The sequence below is a fragment of the Ambystoma mexicanum genome, chromosome 14 (assembly GCF_040938575.1).
Source record: "Ambystoma mexicanum isolate Mex_15411 chromosome 14, UKY_AmexF1_1, whole genome shotgun sequence".
Taxonomy (NCBI): Eukaryota; Metazoa; Chordata; class Amphibia; order Caudata; family Ambystomatidae; genus Ambystoma; species Ambystoma mexicanum.
In genome coordinates, this window is record NC_090940.1 from 317,045,695 (window position 1) to 317,066,644 (window position 20,950).

The 20,950-nt window shown below is 44.6% G+C and overlaps 1 protein-coding gene across 2 annotated transcripts in view; it reads left to right on the forward strand.

The window, feature by feature from the left end:
- TTC7B (tetratricopeptide repeat domain 7B) overlaps window positions 1-20,950 on the forward strand; it is a 2,178,739-nt gene that overhangs the window by 1,599,061 nt on the left and 558,728 nt on the right. The window contains exon 18 of one of the 2 annotated variants that reach the window (XM_069637452.1): window positions 4,701-4,850. The exons of the other annotated variant lie outside the window; for it this stretch is intronic. Within the exon in view, the coding sequence (XP_069493553.1) occupies window positions 4,701-4,850 (150 nt within the window). The remainder of the gene's footprint in view (window positions 1-4,700; window positions 4,851-20,950) is intronic. 2 annotated transcript variants of the gene reach the window in all.

A 20,950-nucleotide genomic window follows, 5' to 3' on the forward strand; every position in this document is an offset into this window, starting at 1 on the left:
TTAGAATGAAAGGTGGGGCGAGAAATGAGGGAAGAGGCACCAAACACTAATATGGAGGGGCAGGTGGACAGGGGAAAATGTTGCGCGTGTGTTACTCTAAGGTTAGGGGGAAGTGTTTCTCATGCTCCTTGATAACAGCAGTGGTGGTGTCTCTTGGGGAGGAGGGATGGCATTAACTGATTCTATTTTAAGAAAAATAGCAGCTTTGCAAAAAGTATGTACTGTGTACTAGATTGTTAATGGATGAGTAGGAATAGGTGTTGGAGCTGTGCAAGGGAAATTTTGAAGTTGAAAGTTCCCAGTAGAAAATGCAGTTCCGAACTGTCCGCAAAGCACAGATCTTATTGTGAAGTGCATACGGGTTCTCGGACCCGTCATCATGCCGCGTGCCAGCTTATGGTCATGTGGCACTCTCCGGAAGGTCTGCAATGAAGTCAGATGTTCGTAGACATTATGGTTAAGTTGCACTAATAAAAACCTATGAAATTCACTGAAAAAACGTTGTTAAAGGGACGTTATGGTTCCAAGCAAAAGCGAAAAACCCCTGAAATTCGCCAGTTATGATAAGCTAAGCAACCATAACTCGCACCACCACCGTGCACTGCTAAGACTAACACCCAGGACATCAAAGATGACATCACAAATGTCATTTATGGCAACTGGTCTAGATGCGTCTCCCAACTTCGAGCTGCAGCAGGCTACACTATGCGCACACCTGTTGGACCAATACCATAAGGACGTCAAGAAGGTGGTCACCCTGCTCAGAGCTCCATCGAGACTCCTGCTGCAGTACAAACTCATAGATGTCTTTGTCAAGGGACAGCAGTCAGAGACGGCAATGCAGTTTAAGGTGGCAATGGTGGATCCATTTGTGACACTATTGCAGATCCCTTGCTCGACATCGGACATCAACCGGGAGCTAACAAAGAAACACAAATCGACCAGAGGAGATCTGCCCTTTCTCTCTACTCACATAAGACCTGTAATCTGGCCCGCGACCATCCACTTGAGGCCCTTGTCGTCGAACCTTCATACAGATAGGAAGCAAAAGAAAAACAGGCACACTTGCAAAGATGATTTTCATGAGGAAGCATGGCGCTGAAGGCGGTCTACATTCTTTGGAGGGTAATCGCGGAAGCGGCCACTCGCCTACCAAAGAGCGAGAGTAGGGACAGCTTACTGGCTATAGTGGACGAGGAGGCGGCTTGGCAAGACCTTCAGACAGGCCTTGACGTGGCAGATTGTGTCAGGAGGTCTATTAGGAACATCAGCGACCCTCCGGAGACTTCATATCTACAAGGCTCCGGATTTTCACCAGAGGTGCAATCAGAGTTCCTTGACATGGGATTTAAAGAATAACAAATTACATCCACATTTCTGGAACTGGCGGTACAACAAGCTAGCAAATGCCAATTCTCTTCCTCCAGTTCGAGAAGTGGTAGTTTTTGACGCTACACTCCCTTTGTGAGAAGAACACAGTTGTCCCAGGACAAACAAGGGCAGAAGAGGTTTTCGCGCCCTGGCAGGGGCAAAGGGGCAGCGAAAAGCCAGACTTCTTTGACACTGCTGGTGTCTTTGAAACCTCTTTGAGTTCTCTACCATACTTCTCCGGTTCAAAGAAGGGTCTCTGGGCACTGCAGCAGGTGGAAGATCACCTCTGATGCCTGAGTTATCCCATTGGTGCAACATGGCTATTGCCTACCCTCCCTCAGGAAGCCCCTGGACAGACCACCACATCTTCCACGACAGCCGGAGCCTGAGCTCCAGGGAAAATGGAGAGCCCTATTGCTGTAGGGCATAATGGAGCAGGTGCCAGGCAGAGAGAGAGGTACGGGTTACGGAGGTGTGCTGGCACCACTGCTATCCGTTTTGTAACACCCTGGGTGCAGAGGTCATACCAAAACAGAGCACTTTGAACTGGCAGTGAGCTTACCCAATGACAAATCTCAGAAAGATCCTGTAGTTCGGATGGCCCGGTACATGAAAATAGGCATCATGAAGGTCTAACAATACCACCAGTCCAGGGGTTGCAGAGCATGGAGAATCTCCTGTAGCAACACTATCCTGTCCTTTGTTCTTTCTCAAGAACTTGTTTAAGGGCTGAGGTCCAGGATGGGATAGAGTCCTCCTCCTTTCTGGATTACCAGGAAATAGCAAGAATACTAACCCAGATCTTCCTCAACGTCGCGAGAACCCACGGCATGACTGGAATCAAAAGGAACCGATCATTAAGGTTGAAGACTCACTCAATCAACAATGGGTCCCCCAATGCCCTCCTTGGGGCAAATTCCTTTGAGCAGAGCTGCTTGCACTTTGTGTTGTCTTTTGTCGCAAACCGGTCCACTGAGGTTGCCTAAAAGGAGAAGATCTCCAAAATGACTTCCAGACAGATCACCCACTCATGAGAGACCTTGTTCGGCCTGCTTAGAGCATCTACCAACCAGTTCTCTGTTCTTGTGAGATGAACTGTAGAGATAGAGATTTTGCTGTCCAGCAACCAGAACCAAAACTACATTGCCTCCCTACACAGGGGCAGCAACTACAGAACCACCTGCTTGTTGAGGTAGTGCATGGTTACCGTATTGTCTGTGAAGCCTAGAACATTTCCCCCTGGATGGAAGGCACAAAAGTCGTCCGGGTTACCCGGAACGCCTGCAGCTCCAGCCGATTGATGTTGCAGCAGCACTCCACCTGCTAGCAGAGCCTGCTCACCTGCCGATCCTCACAGTGAGTGCCTGACAGTCTGGGAAAAGCAACCAGGCTATTCTTTCGCATTGCAGTAACCCAGAAGCTGGGTCTGCTCACAAAGGGTCTGGGACAAACAAGACGGCTTGGAAAAGGTGTGAGTACTGGGATCCACATGCCCCATTTTTCTTTGTCGCAGGTCCTGAGACGGGGCTGCCAAACAAGGACAAGGATCTTGAGCATTGAAGAGACAGAAATCACTTTGAATAAGGTGGAGAGACTCTCAGAAAAGGTTATCAACCGTTTGAGTTTTGTGGAACTTTTTGTTTGCTTTCTACACCTTTTTGGGAAACGTTTGTGTTGAGCTACAAAGCTGGGCTGCAGGCAGGCAGTCAAGAGACATTACCATTGTCACATTATATTGAGTTTAGCTTGTGAGGTATAAATTAGGATTAGGACACAGGACAGCTAACTTTATTTTGGACATTTTGTCACAGACCGTTTCATTAGCTAGTATTGTTGAAGCAGGGAAACCCCTATTAGAGTTAGGGATAGCTAGCTTTTCCTCCAACTGCCACCCCACCCCCATTGTACGATTGAATTAAGTTTTTTGCCACTCAACATGCCACCCCTTTGTCCGTCTCTTAATCCTAGACCTCACACTTCTCACAATCAAGGATGGGTCGAGCAGTGACTAAACAGACAATCTCTCGTTGGATAGTTAGTATTTCAGAATGTTATTTGAGGGCAGGGAATGAGGTTCTGCTGGGTCTCTGGGCACACTTTACCAGATGTGTGGCTGCCTTTTCAACCTTGCAGAGTGGTTTGCTGATTAGGAATATTTTGCAGGCCTCCATGTGGGCTTCCTCGCGTATCTTTTCTAAACTCTACAGCCCGTATTTGCTGTTGATTACTGCTTTGAGAGGTACATCAAAATGAGGAATCTATGGAAAAATTCAATCTATTGAATGAAAAATGACTCACTGGTAATGTTCTTTCTATGTATTCTTCTCCTACAGATTCCTCATCTCCCCCTCCCTACCTTCCCCGTTATGAAAGCTTTTTTAACCTTCTTGTGGGTGAGTGGTAGAAGATGTTGGCACTCTTGCCAGCCTAGTCCCTGATGACGCAGTGTTTGCCCAATCATTCCACACACAAAAGAACAGGATTGATAGAATAAAGCAGAATAAACAAAGTCGATTGTATTGTGTTTTCATGCATGTGAATGCATCCCCCTGTTGCTGAGACATGGGGTAAAAGGGTGGGGAACTGATATATGGAAGAGTAATGCATGCTTTAAGTACGATCACCAACGTTATGCCCAGAGTCGCGCAGTGCCACATTAGAGACGTGATTTAGTCAAAGGGACAACATTGAGCTGCACTAGGCCTGCTGTGGAAATTGTCTGAGTGGCTGGTATTGCAGGGATGATCTATCAAAGATGAGGAATCTGTGGGAAAGGAATCCATAGAGAGAACATTACCAGTAAGTAATATTTTCTTCTCTTTGACACATCAGTGTAGCAGAATGCAGGACAGAAGCAAATCTATATGGCATCAGATCTGGGCATGAACATATTTTGCTGTTATGTTTTGAAGAATATGTATTTTCAATGTGATCTAATGTGTGTGTTGTTTTGATTTCCCAAATATCATTTGAAATGATTGCTTGATGACGATCTGTGAAAAAGTTTGCAGGCTTTTTAAAGTATCAACTGGTTTTGTATGATCACTGTTTTTCATGCATACATAAAGAGAAAGGAAGAGACATTGTGAAAAATGTGAAAGTCCTTTTAGCAGATCAATAAAAGTTGATCTTTTTCTTACACATGTTTAGATTTTTGAGCTGTGTTAACATGTACAAGGCTGGCAATGAATGTCTTTACCTAAATAGGATACTTTCAACTAATTTTACATGGGAAATTTGCATGACCACCTTTCCTTTTCAAGTCATCTCTTGACGCACAACCCCATGCTGTTGTTTTCCTTTATCATTCTCTCTTTCGCTTTTTTTAGCATCTGATTCTTCTTCCTCAAGGACAGAGTCTCCTCTCCACCTGTTTGTATCTTCTCATCTTCCTCACTCTCGTTCCCAACCTGACACCTTTCTAAGATCCCATCCATTCTATGAACACGTCCTCCTCGGGTCCTGCGAACCTCCTCACTGTAAAGTCTTTTCTTTTCTTTTTGTTATTGATGCGTGTTCTGAGTGTGTTTGTGTGTGTGTAAAAATACCTGTGTGTACTGGGGTTTCTGATAATCTTCAAACCAGCGGTGTTTTGCCTTTTAGAAGTTAAACCCAATAACAATTTGAAAAGAAAATTGAAAAAAGATGCTTCATTTTAGATGAAAAATAGGTTTTGCAAATTTTTGTTGTATACAGCATTTGCTGGAAGTGATTCCTCTGTTGATTTCAAACAATGGCAAGCCAGCATAGATGAAGTAAACTCCACTTTCAAGGATGTAATAAGTTCTGCATCAAGTGATTCAAGAGCATTAGGCTTGGTCAGATAGCTTGGAGGCATCCATTTCTCAGCATTCTTCTATTCCTTCGTTGGTATGCTTATGATAACCCTGTATAGTTGTACGTTTCAGAGGTGGTGTAGTCTCACATTGACCAACACATAATATTCTGTTAAAGAAGGAAGGCAAAACTTAATATTGTCAATCATGCAGTAGTAAAGTGTATTATACCCATTTGCCTCTTACCCCAAGGGGTCTTATGGGTGTTTAGATTTTAAATTGGACTCAGTCTGTCAATCTCCCAGCCTTCATACCTGTGAGCCCCTTGTCCTTTATGACATCAGCTACTAACCTGAACATTAAATGCTTAATCTCTACATGAGAGAATCCTCTGACTTTCTCTCGAGTGTGAGTACTGGGATTCACATGCCCCATTAAAGGACACGAAGATGAGGAGTAGACTTGATGTCTCTTGCAGGGGTGCTTCTTATCTGGATCCACATAACTAGGCTACAACATTTAGATGTGTGTGCCATGTTCAGAACTGTCACAATATTGTAACTGTGCAACTGTAATGCCTCTTTAACTCATAAGAAGTTTGCCTCTTGCACATTACCATCAAAACAGTGGCAAGTTAGCAAGACAGTACCAGGACTTAACCGTACAATTTTGGTAAATGCATGCCTCCCTAATGATGATGGCTTCCTGCACAAGCAGAGAAGTACAATTAAAGCCATATACTTTATAACCAGCCACCTGCAGTCAACATGCACCGTAAACTATGACGGCTCCACAAACGCTGTTACGGTAGTTACCACAAGTCCTCCTGGCTAGTGTGGCGACAAGGTATTATGAGATTGACCAAGTGGTGCCATGATGGTTGCTATAAACTTGTATTTAAAGAAACAAGGTAATCCTTTCTGTCCTTAACTCTAATGGAGTTTCCCTACCTAAACTAAAGAAACTCTGGTGCTCGTCAGGAAGCCTGTGAAAGTCCAAATCAAAAGGCACTGTCCCAGTCAAAAGCTCTAACGCTATCCCAATCGCTATCATAAACAAAAATAAAGTTCTCCTGCATGTAACGTGTCCCTTAAGAGTCAGGTTTTCCCAGAATAAATTTCCACTACATTTCTGGGCTTTTCATAACCCACAACAAGACAAGACCATACTACATGATCCTCGTGGGGCTAAGAGAATGACCCACTTCTCTCAGCTGGTTCTCCAGTGTGCCTTTCAACAAAATGTGTAATTCCTTTAAGGAGGTTTCAACACATCCATCTTTCTTTATATTCTTTATCCTTCCCCCAGTGAGACAAAGAAAATGCTACCTGAGTCCGTCTCGATGCTCGACTCTTGTGGAACTGTCCAGGGAATTGGGCTTCAAACTATTTACTACTTCTTCAGCGTTTTCATTGCTTACAGTCTCTTATCTTCCCCACCCCCTCTCGGACTTGTACTTGTTCCTGTTACCTTCACCTGGGGAGCTTTTCACCAGTTTCACCAGGGGCAACGCATCCACTCTCTCTACTTCAACTTCTTCTTCCACTCTACTTGTGCATCCATTTTCTCTCCACGGCCAATTACTGCTAGCGGTCTCGGCACAGTTGACGGACGTCTCACCACCTTTCCCTCTCTCCAGGTTTACTGTGCTGGTTCCTAATCGGCTTGTAGAACACTTCTTGGGCGGCCCGTTGCTTGTCTCTTTATCTTTGGAAACGTGCCTTGCTGCAGTCTCCAGAAGCCCAAGTTCTGCTTTGCGTCTTCGAGCCGGCTCCATCGCTCACTGGGTTCTCCTTTTGGACGTACAACAGCTTTCATCATACCAGAATCACAGACCGCTGCTGGACGGGTCAGAAGACAATGAAGAACACAGTCCTTCTTTGCTGTTTGGTTTGAATAACTGGGACAGCCCCATTGTAACGTCAGTTCCATTGACAACAGCTGGCCGAGCGTTCTTCCTGCTTGACTGTAGCGTTCTCAAATTCTTCTTCGTAACAGTCTTTTCCACACTTTATAAATGCGCTGTCTGTCTTTATTCACTGCTCTTCTTCTTAGTGGTCTTAAAGGAAAGGCTAGAATTACCTAACCAGTCTAGCTTAACCGTCTCACCAACATCAGGAATAACACTTAGAAGAATGGATATGATAATAGTATGCATTGGTACTTTCAGAAGAACTCTTCACAGATTTTATGAACTTCAGGGTCTCAAGGGTAAAAGAGTAAGGAAGTCCCATCATGGAAATAAAAGCTTTATACCCCAGAAGGTTTTGCAAGTTATTATGGCCCTGTGGGTGAGTGTTACAGAGGCCTTGTCGCCGGCACACGTCACTGTCCAAAGTAGGGGAGCCCCTCCCCATGAGGTCTACCTGCATCTTACCACGTCTAGGGGGACTATCGGTTAGCTGCCTCACCACCCTAGCATCATGGAAAAGGGCTCCCCTCTGGGAGAAGTGACCAGAGTAGGTGAATCATCACACTAGCTACAAATGCGTTAGTTATCTCAGTTAAAGTATTAATCAGTGACACGCCTTGCTAAAGCGACATTCTGCTATATAACCTGCTACTTTGAAAATCAGTAAATTAGATTGCCCATGCCATGGTCATATCACCTGCTACTGAGTTTGAAAAATAACAGGGCAGATAGTGAGTCAGGAGACAGGGGAGAGGCCTATAAGGTCATTTTCGTTTGAAGTGACTGCCAAGGTGCATGTCTCCCAGGTCTGACTCGCTTATCGAGTCATGAATGTAATAAGACAAATGAAGTGGAAATGGGTTCTTGATAGTGTCAATGTCACTGGGCTAGAGGCAGCATAACATAGGAGAATTGGAAGTAAATCACATTGAGATGAAAAGACTACTGCTCTGCTGGAGTTCAGGGATCAGTAATCCATACAACTCTTACTCAACCTCCCACATTTCTACTAAACCAGTAGTGACCCCAATCATTAAGGTGAAACAGGCATAGCCTGACATGTACATCCCCTTTGCTTCTTGTGGTAGCGTAAGCTGAGGGTAGGCTATACAATTCAGGAGAGATGTCAGCTAGCAGAGAGGCTGTCCAAGCGCCAGTAGTACCGTGGCACCAAAATAAAAGAATTTCCAACAAAGGTTCTATACAAATAGGAGACATTAATTAAACTAAAACATACACACTAATCAAAAACACTATAACCCACTTGTGTAAGATAGGACACAGAATATGCAGACTTTGTAATGAAAAGGGGCATACCGGGTCTGCAGACGGCAGTGCACTGACAATATTTTCGACAGCAAGGTCAATTTACTGAAAATGTCTTCAAAAAAGTTAAAGAATGGTGTCTTACTGGTCACTAGGGGCCTTCAATGTATGCCAAAGAGAAAGAACTACTTCATACACCTCTTACGCTTGGTATTGTGGCTCACCAACATTGAACCACACTTCTAGGCACTTGACAATGAGTCGAGTAGCAGTGAGACATTCGAGTCCGTTGTTCCCAATGAATCGTGTATGTCTAGACAGAAATGTCAGCTCAAGATAGACCAGGTATATGGTGCCCTCCCATAGTCGTGATCGTCGCAAATCAGGTGAAGAACAGGCAAGCAATGGTCAAATGGTTAAATCGGTATCTCAAAGTGATCAAGTCGCCTCGAAGAGGCCCAGTGATGCAATATGGTTTTTCGGGGTTGATGGGCTCTAACGGCTGGAAAGCAGACAGGCAGTGGATTGAATCAGCGGCTCAAAAAGTGCCTCAAAATGTTTCAGCCAGCTTGAAAATGGGGCAAAGTGGGCCAACAGTACCCAGAGCTGGTTCTTGACTTCCGGTTGCTGGGGAACCCTGATCAGGGTTTAAAGGGGCTGTGGGTGGCTCCTTGTTATGCAGAAAGGTTCTGGAGTGAACTTGAGGTTCTGTCACCACTAGAAAGAAGGTTCCTGGGTACCAGTGGTCTCAACTTGCTGTAGGCCTTTATCCAGCCAACAGATCACCCCAAATGTTCCTCTGGGATGATTGATTTAATGGCCTTACTCCTTCCTTGGAAGTTTTTCCTTCACCGTAATTGAAGAGGACTGTGGAGCGGAATATACCCCTATCAATGTTCCAGGTGAAATCCTTATTCAGTAGTGCAAAAATGATTCAGAAGAGTGGGTGGTCTCACCTCCTTAAATACACAATCTGCCACAGAAGTTGGTCCCCTTCAAACTTTATGTAAGGGGACCAATACTGACTGATCTTTCAGGGTGTTTGGCTGATATGTCAGTCCCAGAGTTCATTGTCTGCAGGAAGTGGAAAGGGTGAACAGAAAGTGTGGAAACCCTTGAACTATCCAAGATAGTGGAACCCATCTGTGGATTGGTGCTTAGCTCCTGATTAGACTAACTATCCCCTCTCTCTTGCCTGCACCGCATCTGGCTCTCTGTTGTGAGTTCTCCATTGTCCTGGCAGGTTTTGCTTTGGAGCAGTGGTTCCCAGCTAACTCACTGGGGAGATTGCCTGTTGTCTGGAGAAGGTGACGAGCCTTCACAGGGATATCAAAAGGGTGGCTTGTGGGTTCAGTCCAAATTATTGTTTTAGGTGATGCTCAGTCATAGATACTGATGCTTATAAGGACCTGTCAGTGAAATGAGTCACTAGCAACTAAGCTGACAATAATTTGACAGTGAAAGGTTTTGTATGTTCCCGTAGGCCACCATTGTCAAAAGTAGACATGGCATGAATTTAGAGTTTCATCGGCCACCAAGCTCTCTAACTGCACAATTATAGAATGTTGGATCAAGATTGCCCACGGTTAAGGGTAGGCCCTGGCTGCTGGAACTTTGGGTCCATCAGGCTTTTAGCAGGAATGCACATATCATTTTGGAAATATGCTGTCAAACTGCAAAGCAGCTGCTAAGATGTCTTACTAGACGGGCTCAGCCGAGTTAAGTGTTTGGCCTATTCTTTTCAATATGGAGCATTATGAAAGTGGGTTAACCTATTTAAGATGCAAATGACCACCATCTGAGTATGTGAAGCCTGCTGACATCCTCTTGGGCAAGGGCCACACTTGGAAATACTAGCAACATCTCTACACAGACTTTACTGTGCGCCAGCGAGAATTGCAATGGACTCGAGCATGACCAGAACAGCTGTGGTGGAATGGCTGCACGTGGATTAGCTCTTCAGGGTACCCCTTCTGAACCACAATCTATTGGTGTGAATAGTTGTGATGAAGTTGGAAAACAGAACGGTGACCCCTACTCATTATTGCTAATTTCTTTTTCTATAAATATGTTGCATTTGGCAAAAAGCTTGCTTAAAGCCATCTCCCACACCTTCTAGCACAAGGCACATCGTCTGCCTTTGAGCATACAAAGAGGCATCATGCTTAGCACTTGAAGGCTTCTCAAGCATTATTTTAGACGGAAGAGCTCCTGCGCTCTGAAGATATGGCTGCAGTTGCAGGTTGTGTTCCGTCTTCTGCGGGCGATTAATTAGGAGAGTGTTGTAGCCTCGCCTCGATGCTCCTCAGGGCATGGTGCTAGAAGTGGCACTTCCCATGTATGCCGGCTTGTTTATTCTTTGGTGGAGTGTGAGTCACCTGCAACTCCCCAGGAGATGTGTAGAGATAATGAGGGTATTTAAATGTATAAACAGAGGCACCGTGTTACAAAGTCAGCCTGCAACCTGGTTTTCTCTGTCTCCACCTTGCCGACTAATCAGACACTGTCCTTTTGTGACATTACCGCCACAATTACACTTGACATGGAAACTAGGCATGGAACGTTTGACTGAGCTTACTATTTAGAAAGGGATGCATTACACCGTTGAGGATGCCGTTTCCTTGGGCGATTCCTCCTCCTTTCGAAGTAGCAATTATTCCGTGCTCCTGTGGGGATGCATTTGCACGTAGACATGGTTACTGAAAGTAATGCAGGGTGGTTCATGGCGTCTGCAAAGCCTTCTGGGCTTGACACGTCTTTGGTTACAGGAAAGCGCACTATCATTCTTTCAACAATACCTGGCGGACGAATACAAGCTCTTCTTTCCGCCACCCCTATCAGTACTGGGCCCCTGTGTACAATGCCACAGCCAGTGTTGGCACCCTTTTGTTGTTAAGTGCTCCACTTCTCTCGAGCTAGGTTTGTGCTATAAGGCATCAAATATAAATACGTACGTTTCAGACACTGAGGTGTTGGTACCCAGCTCGGAACAGTCGGTAAGTTTACCAATGAGAGCTGCAAAGATCCGAGGGCAGTGTTGCTCTTATGCACAGTTTCAACAAGCCATTTATAAGACGGTGATTTAAGATAATATGTTTACAAATAGTGTTAAAGCTCTTTTAAATGTTTTGACTCTCAGTAGCTGGATACCTGTCATTGCCTTTGAAATGATCGGTCATTGATCCGTCAAAGTGATATTGTCTCCCCCTACAGGTTTAGAATAAAACAATCCATGTATTCAAATCCATTCTAATGTCCTTGCCGTCGACTAATAGCGACCTCAGATTAAGACATAAGAAAATAGCTTCACAGTTGTACCAAAGTAATGTATGGTAGATTCTGGGCAATATGATATTTCACAATTCATTTCCAAATTCAAAGCAACCACCAATCACACTGTGGTGTGTAGGTATGTTTTGTTTTTATGATGCAGGCCTCCAGTTATGGTTAGTATTGGAGCTATTATAGCCAGAGAAAGTTCTTAACTGCAGAAAAATGTGTACATCTTCAGAAAGGTTTCTCAAATTCCTGAATAGAAATGGTACATCTCTGTGAAAACCACCTAAAAGCTGCAGGAACAGTAGTGATAATGTACAGTAATATTTCTCAATTTAATTAAAAATAATAAGTCAAACTACAATAAATTGCACTTTAAATGTTTACAGTGCAAGTTATTTGAAATATTCCTAGTAGATATTTTGCTTTTGCTCATCACCCTCGCTCAATTCCGCTCATGGCCCTCGCTCTTCTGGCCCTTTTTGTGTGTCTTTAAAACATGGCTTTTGTCATGACGCACATTTCTCCTGACTCCCATGTGAGCATCTTTTGTGAAGTTATTTGTCCAACCAATACACTTGTCGGCTCAGCATTTCTTTGGCATGTTGTGTTCCTCAGGCATAAACAAACCTGATACATTCGGTCAGATTAGTGGCTAGCAGGTGAGGGCATTTACTGCTCGAGAGGAACCATCCCAATGGCATCAATTCCACCAATTACAGAGCTAGCGGATGTCACATCCTGTGCTCTTTGAGCCCCACAGCCTCGGATACCTAGGTCTTGCCAAAGGAAACCAAGTGTATGCTCCTATGGCCTTGTACCCCTTGTATAGTTGATGAAGCGCATACTGTAGGATCCCTCAGAGGCGGTTCAAGGATTTTTTATTGAAATTCTTATGGGCCCTTGTGGTGGGGTGGAGAGATCTCTCTCTCTCTCTCTCTCTCTCTCTCTCTCTCTCTCTCTCTCTCTCTCTCTTTTTAATTGAACCTCCTCCATAACCCTAACATAACATAGGGTGTCTGCTTGCTCAGGTATTGCAAATTCCTGTGGCCTCATGCTTTTTGCTCGCCTTAATGCAGAACATTCACCTTCCTTTTTACTTGGTACCCCATAGGACGCGTGTCCATCTATCTTTAATAGCCTTGTTGGCTATTCTAGCCTTGATATACAATGTTTGTATCTCTTTCACTCTGTTTTAGTGGGGTTGTGTGCTTGTTAGCTTCTCTTACATTCTCATGCGTCTAGCGGCTATTCCAGCCTTGCTATTCAATGTTAATTTCTCTTTCACACTGTTTGTCATACCTGTGTCGGTTTCGGTACTCTTGGAAACCAACATTCATAGACCTCACCGGTATCCACAAGTTGGTAGCATCTGTTTACCGATCAGTCCTTTTCTCAGTGGAAAAGGTGCTTGCAGCGTGGTGCTCGGGAACCAGGGCTCCTTTCTTGTCTCTGGTCTCAGCATCAGGTGCTGGGTGCCAGACCCACCACTGCCCTTCAGTGGTCGCTCCATCAGAGAAGACTATCTTCCCATTGTGTCTCTTCCCCTGACCAGAGCCTCTTGCTTGGTCACAGCACCCACTGTTTAGCCTCCAGCTACTGGGTCTCGCTTTGCTCACACCACTGCTGGCTCTGCGGCTTGATGTGCTCTGCTCAAGGGACCTTGTTGCTACAGAGATTCACCTCTGCATAGCGTTTGCACTCCTTCCTCGGTAAGAGTCTCTTTTCCATTCACAATCTGCTCTCTCCTTATACACATCATTGGAACAAAGGGAATTGAGCCCGTCTTTCTTGCGCATGGCATTCAGACGAGGTTCAGCGTTACCAGAAGTCAATAATTTTTTCACTCTATCTTTGTTGATTATGGTTGTACAGGGACTGCCAAAGTCTTTCCAACATCCATGTATGCAGACAGGGTGGTTTGGAGTGTGAGTTACTTAATGGAATGGGAATCCTTGTCCCCAAAAGGGGAGTCACTTCCAGTGAGGTCCCACTTGGCCAGACCTCTAGGCATGGTCTTGCTTAGCAGGCTCATCTCCCTAGCCTCAAAGGGGGGTTGCTTACCTCTGGGGTGAAGGGGCGAATTGTCCAGATTCGTTGAACAATACTACTACTACTCCTCCAACTGCTTCTCCCTCCTCACTCTAACGCTTAGTATCTCCATCCACTGAGCCACCCTCCTTTCCCAATTACTTTTTACACTGAGACTTCTAACATCACCCGCCGCACTAACATGCACTCTCACGCTGCAGTATCACTTAACACTCACTAGCCATTGCTTCAACTTGGTTGTCCAACCCCTCCTCCTCTGACCTCACCTGAATAGCTCACACTTCTGCTGCCTGTTGCGTCCTTATATACCCATTCACCTATATGGGTTGGTTCTCTTTCCATGGCCAATCTGGCCCTGCCTTCCCCACTGCGGATGGGTTGTAAGCCACCAAGATTACAAATAGGGGGCTAAGACCCGCCTCCTCAGCACGAGTCTGCAGTGGAACAACATTGGTGGCCCTGGAGGCCTCATACTTGAGGCTGGGGCTTGATTCCTTGCACCAAGGATGTGCCCCATTGTGTGGTGCATTTATGTTTCCCCATTATTTGCCCCTGTGCATCTAGGGTTGTTGGCCACGGATCCAGGAGCTTGCTGCAGCCATGGGATAGCACTGTGCGTCTTTCTACTCTGATGCACATATGTGCCACTGTGACTCCCCTCGTTCTCTGCTGTTTCTATTTTCTGCTTCAGCAGACTGAGGCCTCCCGTAGGTCTGGTCGCAGGTGGTTGGGTCTTGGTCTCTTGGCAATTGGCCTCCTTGCTGATGGGTGATATGGAATTCTTGTTCCGATTTGTATATTTCTGCCTCAATTCGCCTTGGAGCACAATTTCACTAGGAGAAATCAAAATACACTGGCAAGCATCTTATAAAGGAGGTATGGCAAGAGTTACAGGTGTACTGCTTAGATGCATCCAGGCACAAGCGTGGGAAAGAATTGGGGTCCTCTCCATTAACATCATCCAACTCCGGGATAGAGCAGGCTCTAGACTTCACTCTGGTAGACCTCCCACCCCTGTCTGAGAGGGGGTCCCATCCCCTCTTGACCAGGCTAGTTCACACACCTCCACCTTTAAGTCCTCCTCTTCTTCCCCCTCTACCTGTCGACCATCTGCCTGAGGGTATTGGGAGGGTATGGCGTCCAATTATCGACAGTAGTTTTTTTGATGGGTGTTTTTCCAAAAATCTTTTGCCGAAAAAACATATCGAAATTATCTGGCGGGGTGGGAAAGGGCATATAAAGGGTTGGCCAGGGGTCAGGAACAGTAAAAAATTGGAGGAGCAGGGGATTGGAGGGGGAAACCCCAAAAAATACAAAATGGCGATGAGTTTTTTCAGCAAATGTTTTTCGGAAAAACACCAGTCGAAAAAATGGTTGTCGATGATATGACATCGAACCATTGGGAGAGAAAATCTTTTAGTTTGTTTGGCACCCGCCTTGTGTTCTACTGTACTGTTTGTGGCTGGTGTACATTACTGGTTTTTCTTCTCTGTTTTCTACTTACAATAATACTGCACCAAGTCCAACAGTAGAGGCATCTGCCTAAAGAATACATTCTTTGCATAATTAGAATGGGGCTTCTACACAAGGCTCTCTTCAGTTGATCAAAGAAGTTCTGGTCCTTGCCATTCTACTCTACATTGGTATACCCCTTCCTCAATTGTCAGTCAGGGAGCCTGCTGTTTCTGAGAGGTTTGGGATGAAGTGGAAGTAATATGCAACCAGACCTAGAAAGGCCTGTATGTCCTCCTTTATCATAGGTCAGGATAGTTACTGGTCTGCTTCGATATTCACTTTCGGGGGAAGTACCTCAACGTTTCCCACCTGGAAACACAGATATTTGACTGATTACTGGACGAGATGCCGTTTAGTCGGGTTGGTGGTTGGGTGAACTTTCCCCAGCTGATTGCGGACAGCTGTGAGATGTTGTAGTTACTCTCTCCAGGTTGAACCGTACACCAAAATATCAAGGTAGCGTGAGGGGTCAGAAATGTGAGGCGGACACATAGATGGAGTTTTCTCAAAAGTCGCAATTTTCTTTAAATAAACGATGAGAAGAATGCCTACCTTTCCATAGACTAACAAACCAGAGCTAAAGGAAGATGACCTATTGTCCAAAATAACTGTCCCTCACACTAATACATACATCAATAAAAGCATATAGTAACAACTTGGCGATTAAACTTCACAAAAATGACAGGTACATTTCAATATCAAATGTTATACACCGAAATCCTTGTGACCTGGGTTGGATCCCCTTCCCTTGAATCAATCCATCATATTTCAAACCAACAATCAAGTTTAGGAAAGTTCTTTTCACTATCCAAGTTCTACTTCGGGTGGAACAAACAGTTCCAATATGTCTTTCCCTTGGCAAAGTGCCTATCGGCTTCAAAAAGGGTTGTTCATTCTTGAAACAATCTCTGCTTGGCAAAACAAAATGATCCTCTCTTCATATGTCAATCCGAAATTCAGTATAAATGTCTTTGGCTTTTAAAAGTGAACTACTTTTGTATCTCATTACATTTCTACTTTATAAACAACACTTTTGTCAGTATGGTTTTATACCAGTTCATCAAAACACATTATTGGAATGATCTTTTCCTTTTCCACCCCAACCTTCCTACACATTGCAGTACTTGAAATCACCTTCTTCCTGGTCCACTCGTCTGCCAGGATTAACCACTATTTGTCCCTTTCCTGGTGTACTCACCTGCCAGGATAAAAAACTCATATCACTACTACTTGTATTCTGTGGTGGGGTCTGTTCCCAACTTGCCACACTGAAATCTTGAAGGGGGAAGTTGAAGTTGTATTAACAACTGCTTCTTAATTCAGTCTCATGATTTTCACAATACTTAATTCACAACTTCAACATGTATATTGTACAAAAAGGACAGTGCTCCTCATATAGATCTCTTTGCCAAAGGCAATGCAGGTTATACTTCTCTCCTCCTTGATCCTTTCTACAAGGAGGGCCTTCTTCCTGCAGTCTCTTATCTCTTCTTACAAAACCTATTGGTTGTAGGCAATGTAGTTTACAACTTTCTCCCACAGGATTTCTTGTTCTAGGACTCACATGATCTTGTTCTGACTCTCAGCCTACTTTGGGAGTGCTGGTTACAGTATCCTCTTGTCACATATCCCTCTTTGGGTGAGTTGTATCCACTTTTAACTATTGGCCCCTTTTGGCTTTGGCAATGCGAGTCATAGTTTTCTCTTATTAGACTTCTCCCTTTTGGTATATTACATTCTCCTTGCTTAATTATTTCCCCCTCTTGGCTTTGGCAATACTGATTACAAGGTTAGTCCACCCCAGTTCCTTGATCACTTTGAAAGATCCAGTTGCATTTAACTCGTGATTGCAAGGGCTTTGGCAGAGGCAGCAGGTCTTACCCCTGATTACCCATAATTAGCATTGTGTTAGCATGCGCTGAGTAAATGACTAATCTACAATGGGCTGCTTTCAGTGTCTGAGGGATGTCCAATTCTCTCAGCCCAGAGACAACTCAGCTAAACTGGCATTCCTATGTAGATAACTGCTGCCCCACCTGCTTCACTCCAGCTATTTTGACTTTTTTAGAATTCAAATTCCATTCGAGCTAAGAGAAAATCTGTAGGCAATACCCACATGTTCTAAATTCTTTCTTTAGTTTCGAAAATCTGTAAACCTATCCAAAACCTGCCCTCTTTAAATATGGGTGTTTCTCATAAAAATGTTTTAGTTCTTATTTCTTTTTAAAAAAATGTAAATGTCAATCTTTGTTGGTTTAAGTCATGACAAGGAGAATACAGTACAACATCTTAACACTTCAACAATGAAAATGACCATGCCTCTCGGTATTTGAACCCCACCTAGTACCCTTCCTTCCGCGGGAACTTGGTCTGATTTAATGTATTAAAAGGACTAGAACAGCTCCAAGCCAACTATGTTTCATTTCAACCTGGTGTTTTGTGATCTTCTAAAGATCACAGAATGCCTTTTAACTTGCAGAGTTCCATTCATTTGTGATTTGGTGTTATTTTATCCAATGTGCAGGTTCATTCTAGCGGCCCCATAGTATCCAGATGAAGGAGCTTGACCTATTGCCTGATGGTCCCTCTTCACCAACATTCTGAGCAGACTATATTTGGCAGAGGAGACAGGTCATGAAGTCTGTGTGCTCCGGTGAAAGGCACGGAATCTGGCTTTCAATTGCGTTCACCGCATTGTGCAGTGAAATGAAAGTGACCTCTGCCCTGCACACAGGTCAATGGCAGAGGTCTTCAGTGGAGGCCGCAGTGGCAGTTATGGTGGAGGACGTGTTTGGGTCTCATTATGAGTATGCCGGTCTGAAATGAAAGTGGCAGCAATTCAGTTTACTGGCATGTTTCTGGACCAACACACCAAGTTTGCCGTTAGGAGGCCTGATTTACCTCAAGCAGGCACCCAACTGGCAAAAAACAGCCGGCTTTACCGGCAATGCCCCCCATAGGACTATATGCAATGGGGATTAGCGTATCTTTACTGGCACTCGGAATCTGCCGGTAATTCCGGCAGATACAGAGTGCCGGTAACAGTAATTCCGTTTGGTGGTCTCCCACTGGATTTACAAGCACCAAACTCATAATGACCCCCATTGTGTCTTTAAAGTTTCAATGGATTTCGACTGCTTTTCCCTCTCAGACAAAATGCGGGCAAAATATGCTGAAATCCTGCCGTTATGCAGGGATCCAGATGATAATCACTTCATACCGGCATGAGGAGATACCATTTGGAACCTCTTGTACGTATTTTCTGCGTGCACCGTAATTCCTCTCCACCTTCCTAAGAATAGGATGCATATTTTGGCAAGCAAAAACAGCTTTTTTCCATCCTTGAATGAGAGATAGTGTCCATATGTGGACCCTGCATCTTTGCATTAAAGTTATCTAAAGTTATCTAAAAAGAGAAGTTTATATTAACATGTGCCTCCTTTTTCTTTATTTACCCGTGTATAACTGCTAGTACTATGTTGGCCACCCAACCCCCATTTGCTCATGTGGACACGATTCCTCACAATGAGGACTTGCAAACGCCCAATCTGTCTGTGGATTATCAGAAACATGTCTGCTACTTTGATATTCAGGATTTCAATGACTTTGTGTCCACGTGTATGGCTGATTTTAATTTTTGCTTTGATCTGTTGTTTCAAGGTAACCCGCCAGATGCTTACTCTCCTGGTTTTTCCTCTCTGTTTTCAGTTTGTAAGTAGTATTCAGTGCACACTGTAGCCCTCTTTTCCTTTCCATGACGATGCAGAAATCACAGAGCCCTCCTCCACCACCACCACCACCACCGAATGTTGCCTGGCCAGTGGACGTCTGATACTATGCATATATAATAAGGCTGCTGCTACTGTTTACCCTTCACTCACTCCCCTGGGCTGTACTCTTACGAGATGTGAATGCAATGGAACAGCATGCATTTAATTATTAATGAGGAGGTATTCATTTCTAGGGCGCTGCAAAGAAAGGCATTTCAAGTGGGGCATTTATTTGATAACCATTTATTCTTTATTATAGTAATTATAGCATATAAAAAGATGTTGTACGTTTTCTTCAGAAGAAATAAGGAATAGGCGTTAAACGAAGCCTATTCATAGCTCATGTTTGGTACACTGAAAGACCATCGTGTTTTACTTTTAAGGTGAATGGTATTTTTTAATAGCAGAAACAAACCCTGCCCGACTCCTGGATGACTGTACTGATTGCCCCGGGAAGGAAATTCAAATGCAGGCACCCTTCCTTGTGGGCCTCACTTGTGAGCTTGAGTTATGTTTATGGAGTGTCCAACAGGAGTGACCTTTTGGGGAACAGAGTGAGGCTGAATAGATTGGCTTGTTCGGTGCTTCTGGTTAGCACAAATTGCTTCGTACTACTACCCAGCTTGAAATAGTGTGCCACGTAATGACGATGCCCTTTTGAGCACCACAGTAACCAACAAAAAGAGTTTGATAAGATGCCAAGTTCATGGCAACTTGCCCAAATTCTTCCAATCTACAAAAAGGTAAAAGATGATCAGGAAAATGATCGACTTATTGCTCTCTTAGATGTGTGCACTTGGGTATAATCGTCGCTGCTCCTAAAAGAACTAAACAAATAGGCAGCATTAACATTTCAAGCACAGAAGGGGTCCTCCATTAATGGATTTATTATGACGCTATTGCAAGCAAAACCTATTGAGGCGGGGACAGAGATCTATTTTCCAGCCTAGATCTATCAGGGGCAGATGACACACTTAATCGATTTAAAACTTTGGAAAAAATGTATCATGTGGGGGATAGCAACTGATACGTACATATAAGTTAGACTGAATGCGAAGGGGGTACTACCAAATATGACCAAGAAGGAGAGAGTTCTCCGACTGGGGTGTGTGCTCGCCCACAGTCTATTTAATTTATATCTGTCAGATTTTGGAGCCTAGCTTACCAGAGAAAGAATTTCTCTGTCGCCATGGCTCTCCCTCCGTCCCAACTGGTTGGAAACACCTGCATCCTCGGGCGGCCGTAAAAGCTGGCTGAAAAAGATAGCTGTCCCTTTAAGAGTTTTAGAAGGGGAAGGGCCTACGTCACGTGTGCGTCTCTCCGCGTGCCAGACCCACACGTCTCCAACGGTCCACACCCAGTTCCTGTTTTTCCGCCTACTGGGCATTTCGGAATTTTTGCTGTGCCGCAACTCCCTTTTCTGGGCGTTCTTTTGCCTGTCCATCTCTTTTTTCCTAGCGATTGGTTCTTTATTGTATTTTTTTCTATTTGTGGTGCTTTCCTCAACGCATGCCGTATGCAACAGGATTCAAGCAGTGGACCCGTTGCCGGTGGAATTTTTCAGCGGCCGATCCCCAAAATGCCTGCGTATGCTGTCTGGGTATACATCATCTGGTGAGTACCTGCATATTTTGCTATGAAATTCAGCCAAGGTCTCTGCGGACTTGCCTTCTCTCCATGTCCAAGCTGGGACCGGTACTGAAGCTGTCCGAGGACTTCGTTCGGAACAAGAGGGAGGCTGATATCAGTAAGAGGTACTCGTTTTGACACTGGCTGTCGGTACCCAAGGGAAGACTGCCTCCTCAGTTCCGTAGACTACACTGGACCATTCAGTGGGAAACCTCCGGCCTATTCACCTAAAAGTAACTCTGGGTGGTAAAGCACTAGTACCTCCAGGTGGGAAAGTGTTAGTACCTCCAGGTGGGAAAGGGTCACAGAAGACCCGCCTGGTACCGGAAGAGTTATTTACTCCGGACAAAATAACAATGGTACCGGCAAAACCCTCTATTGCC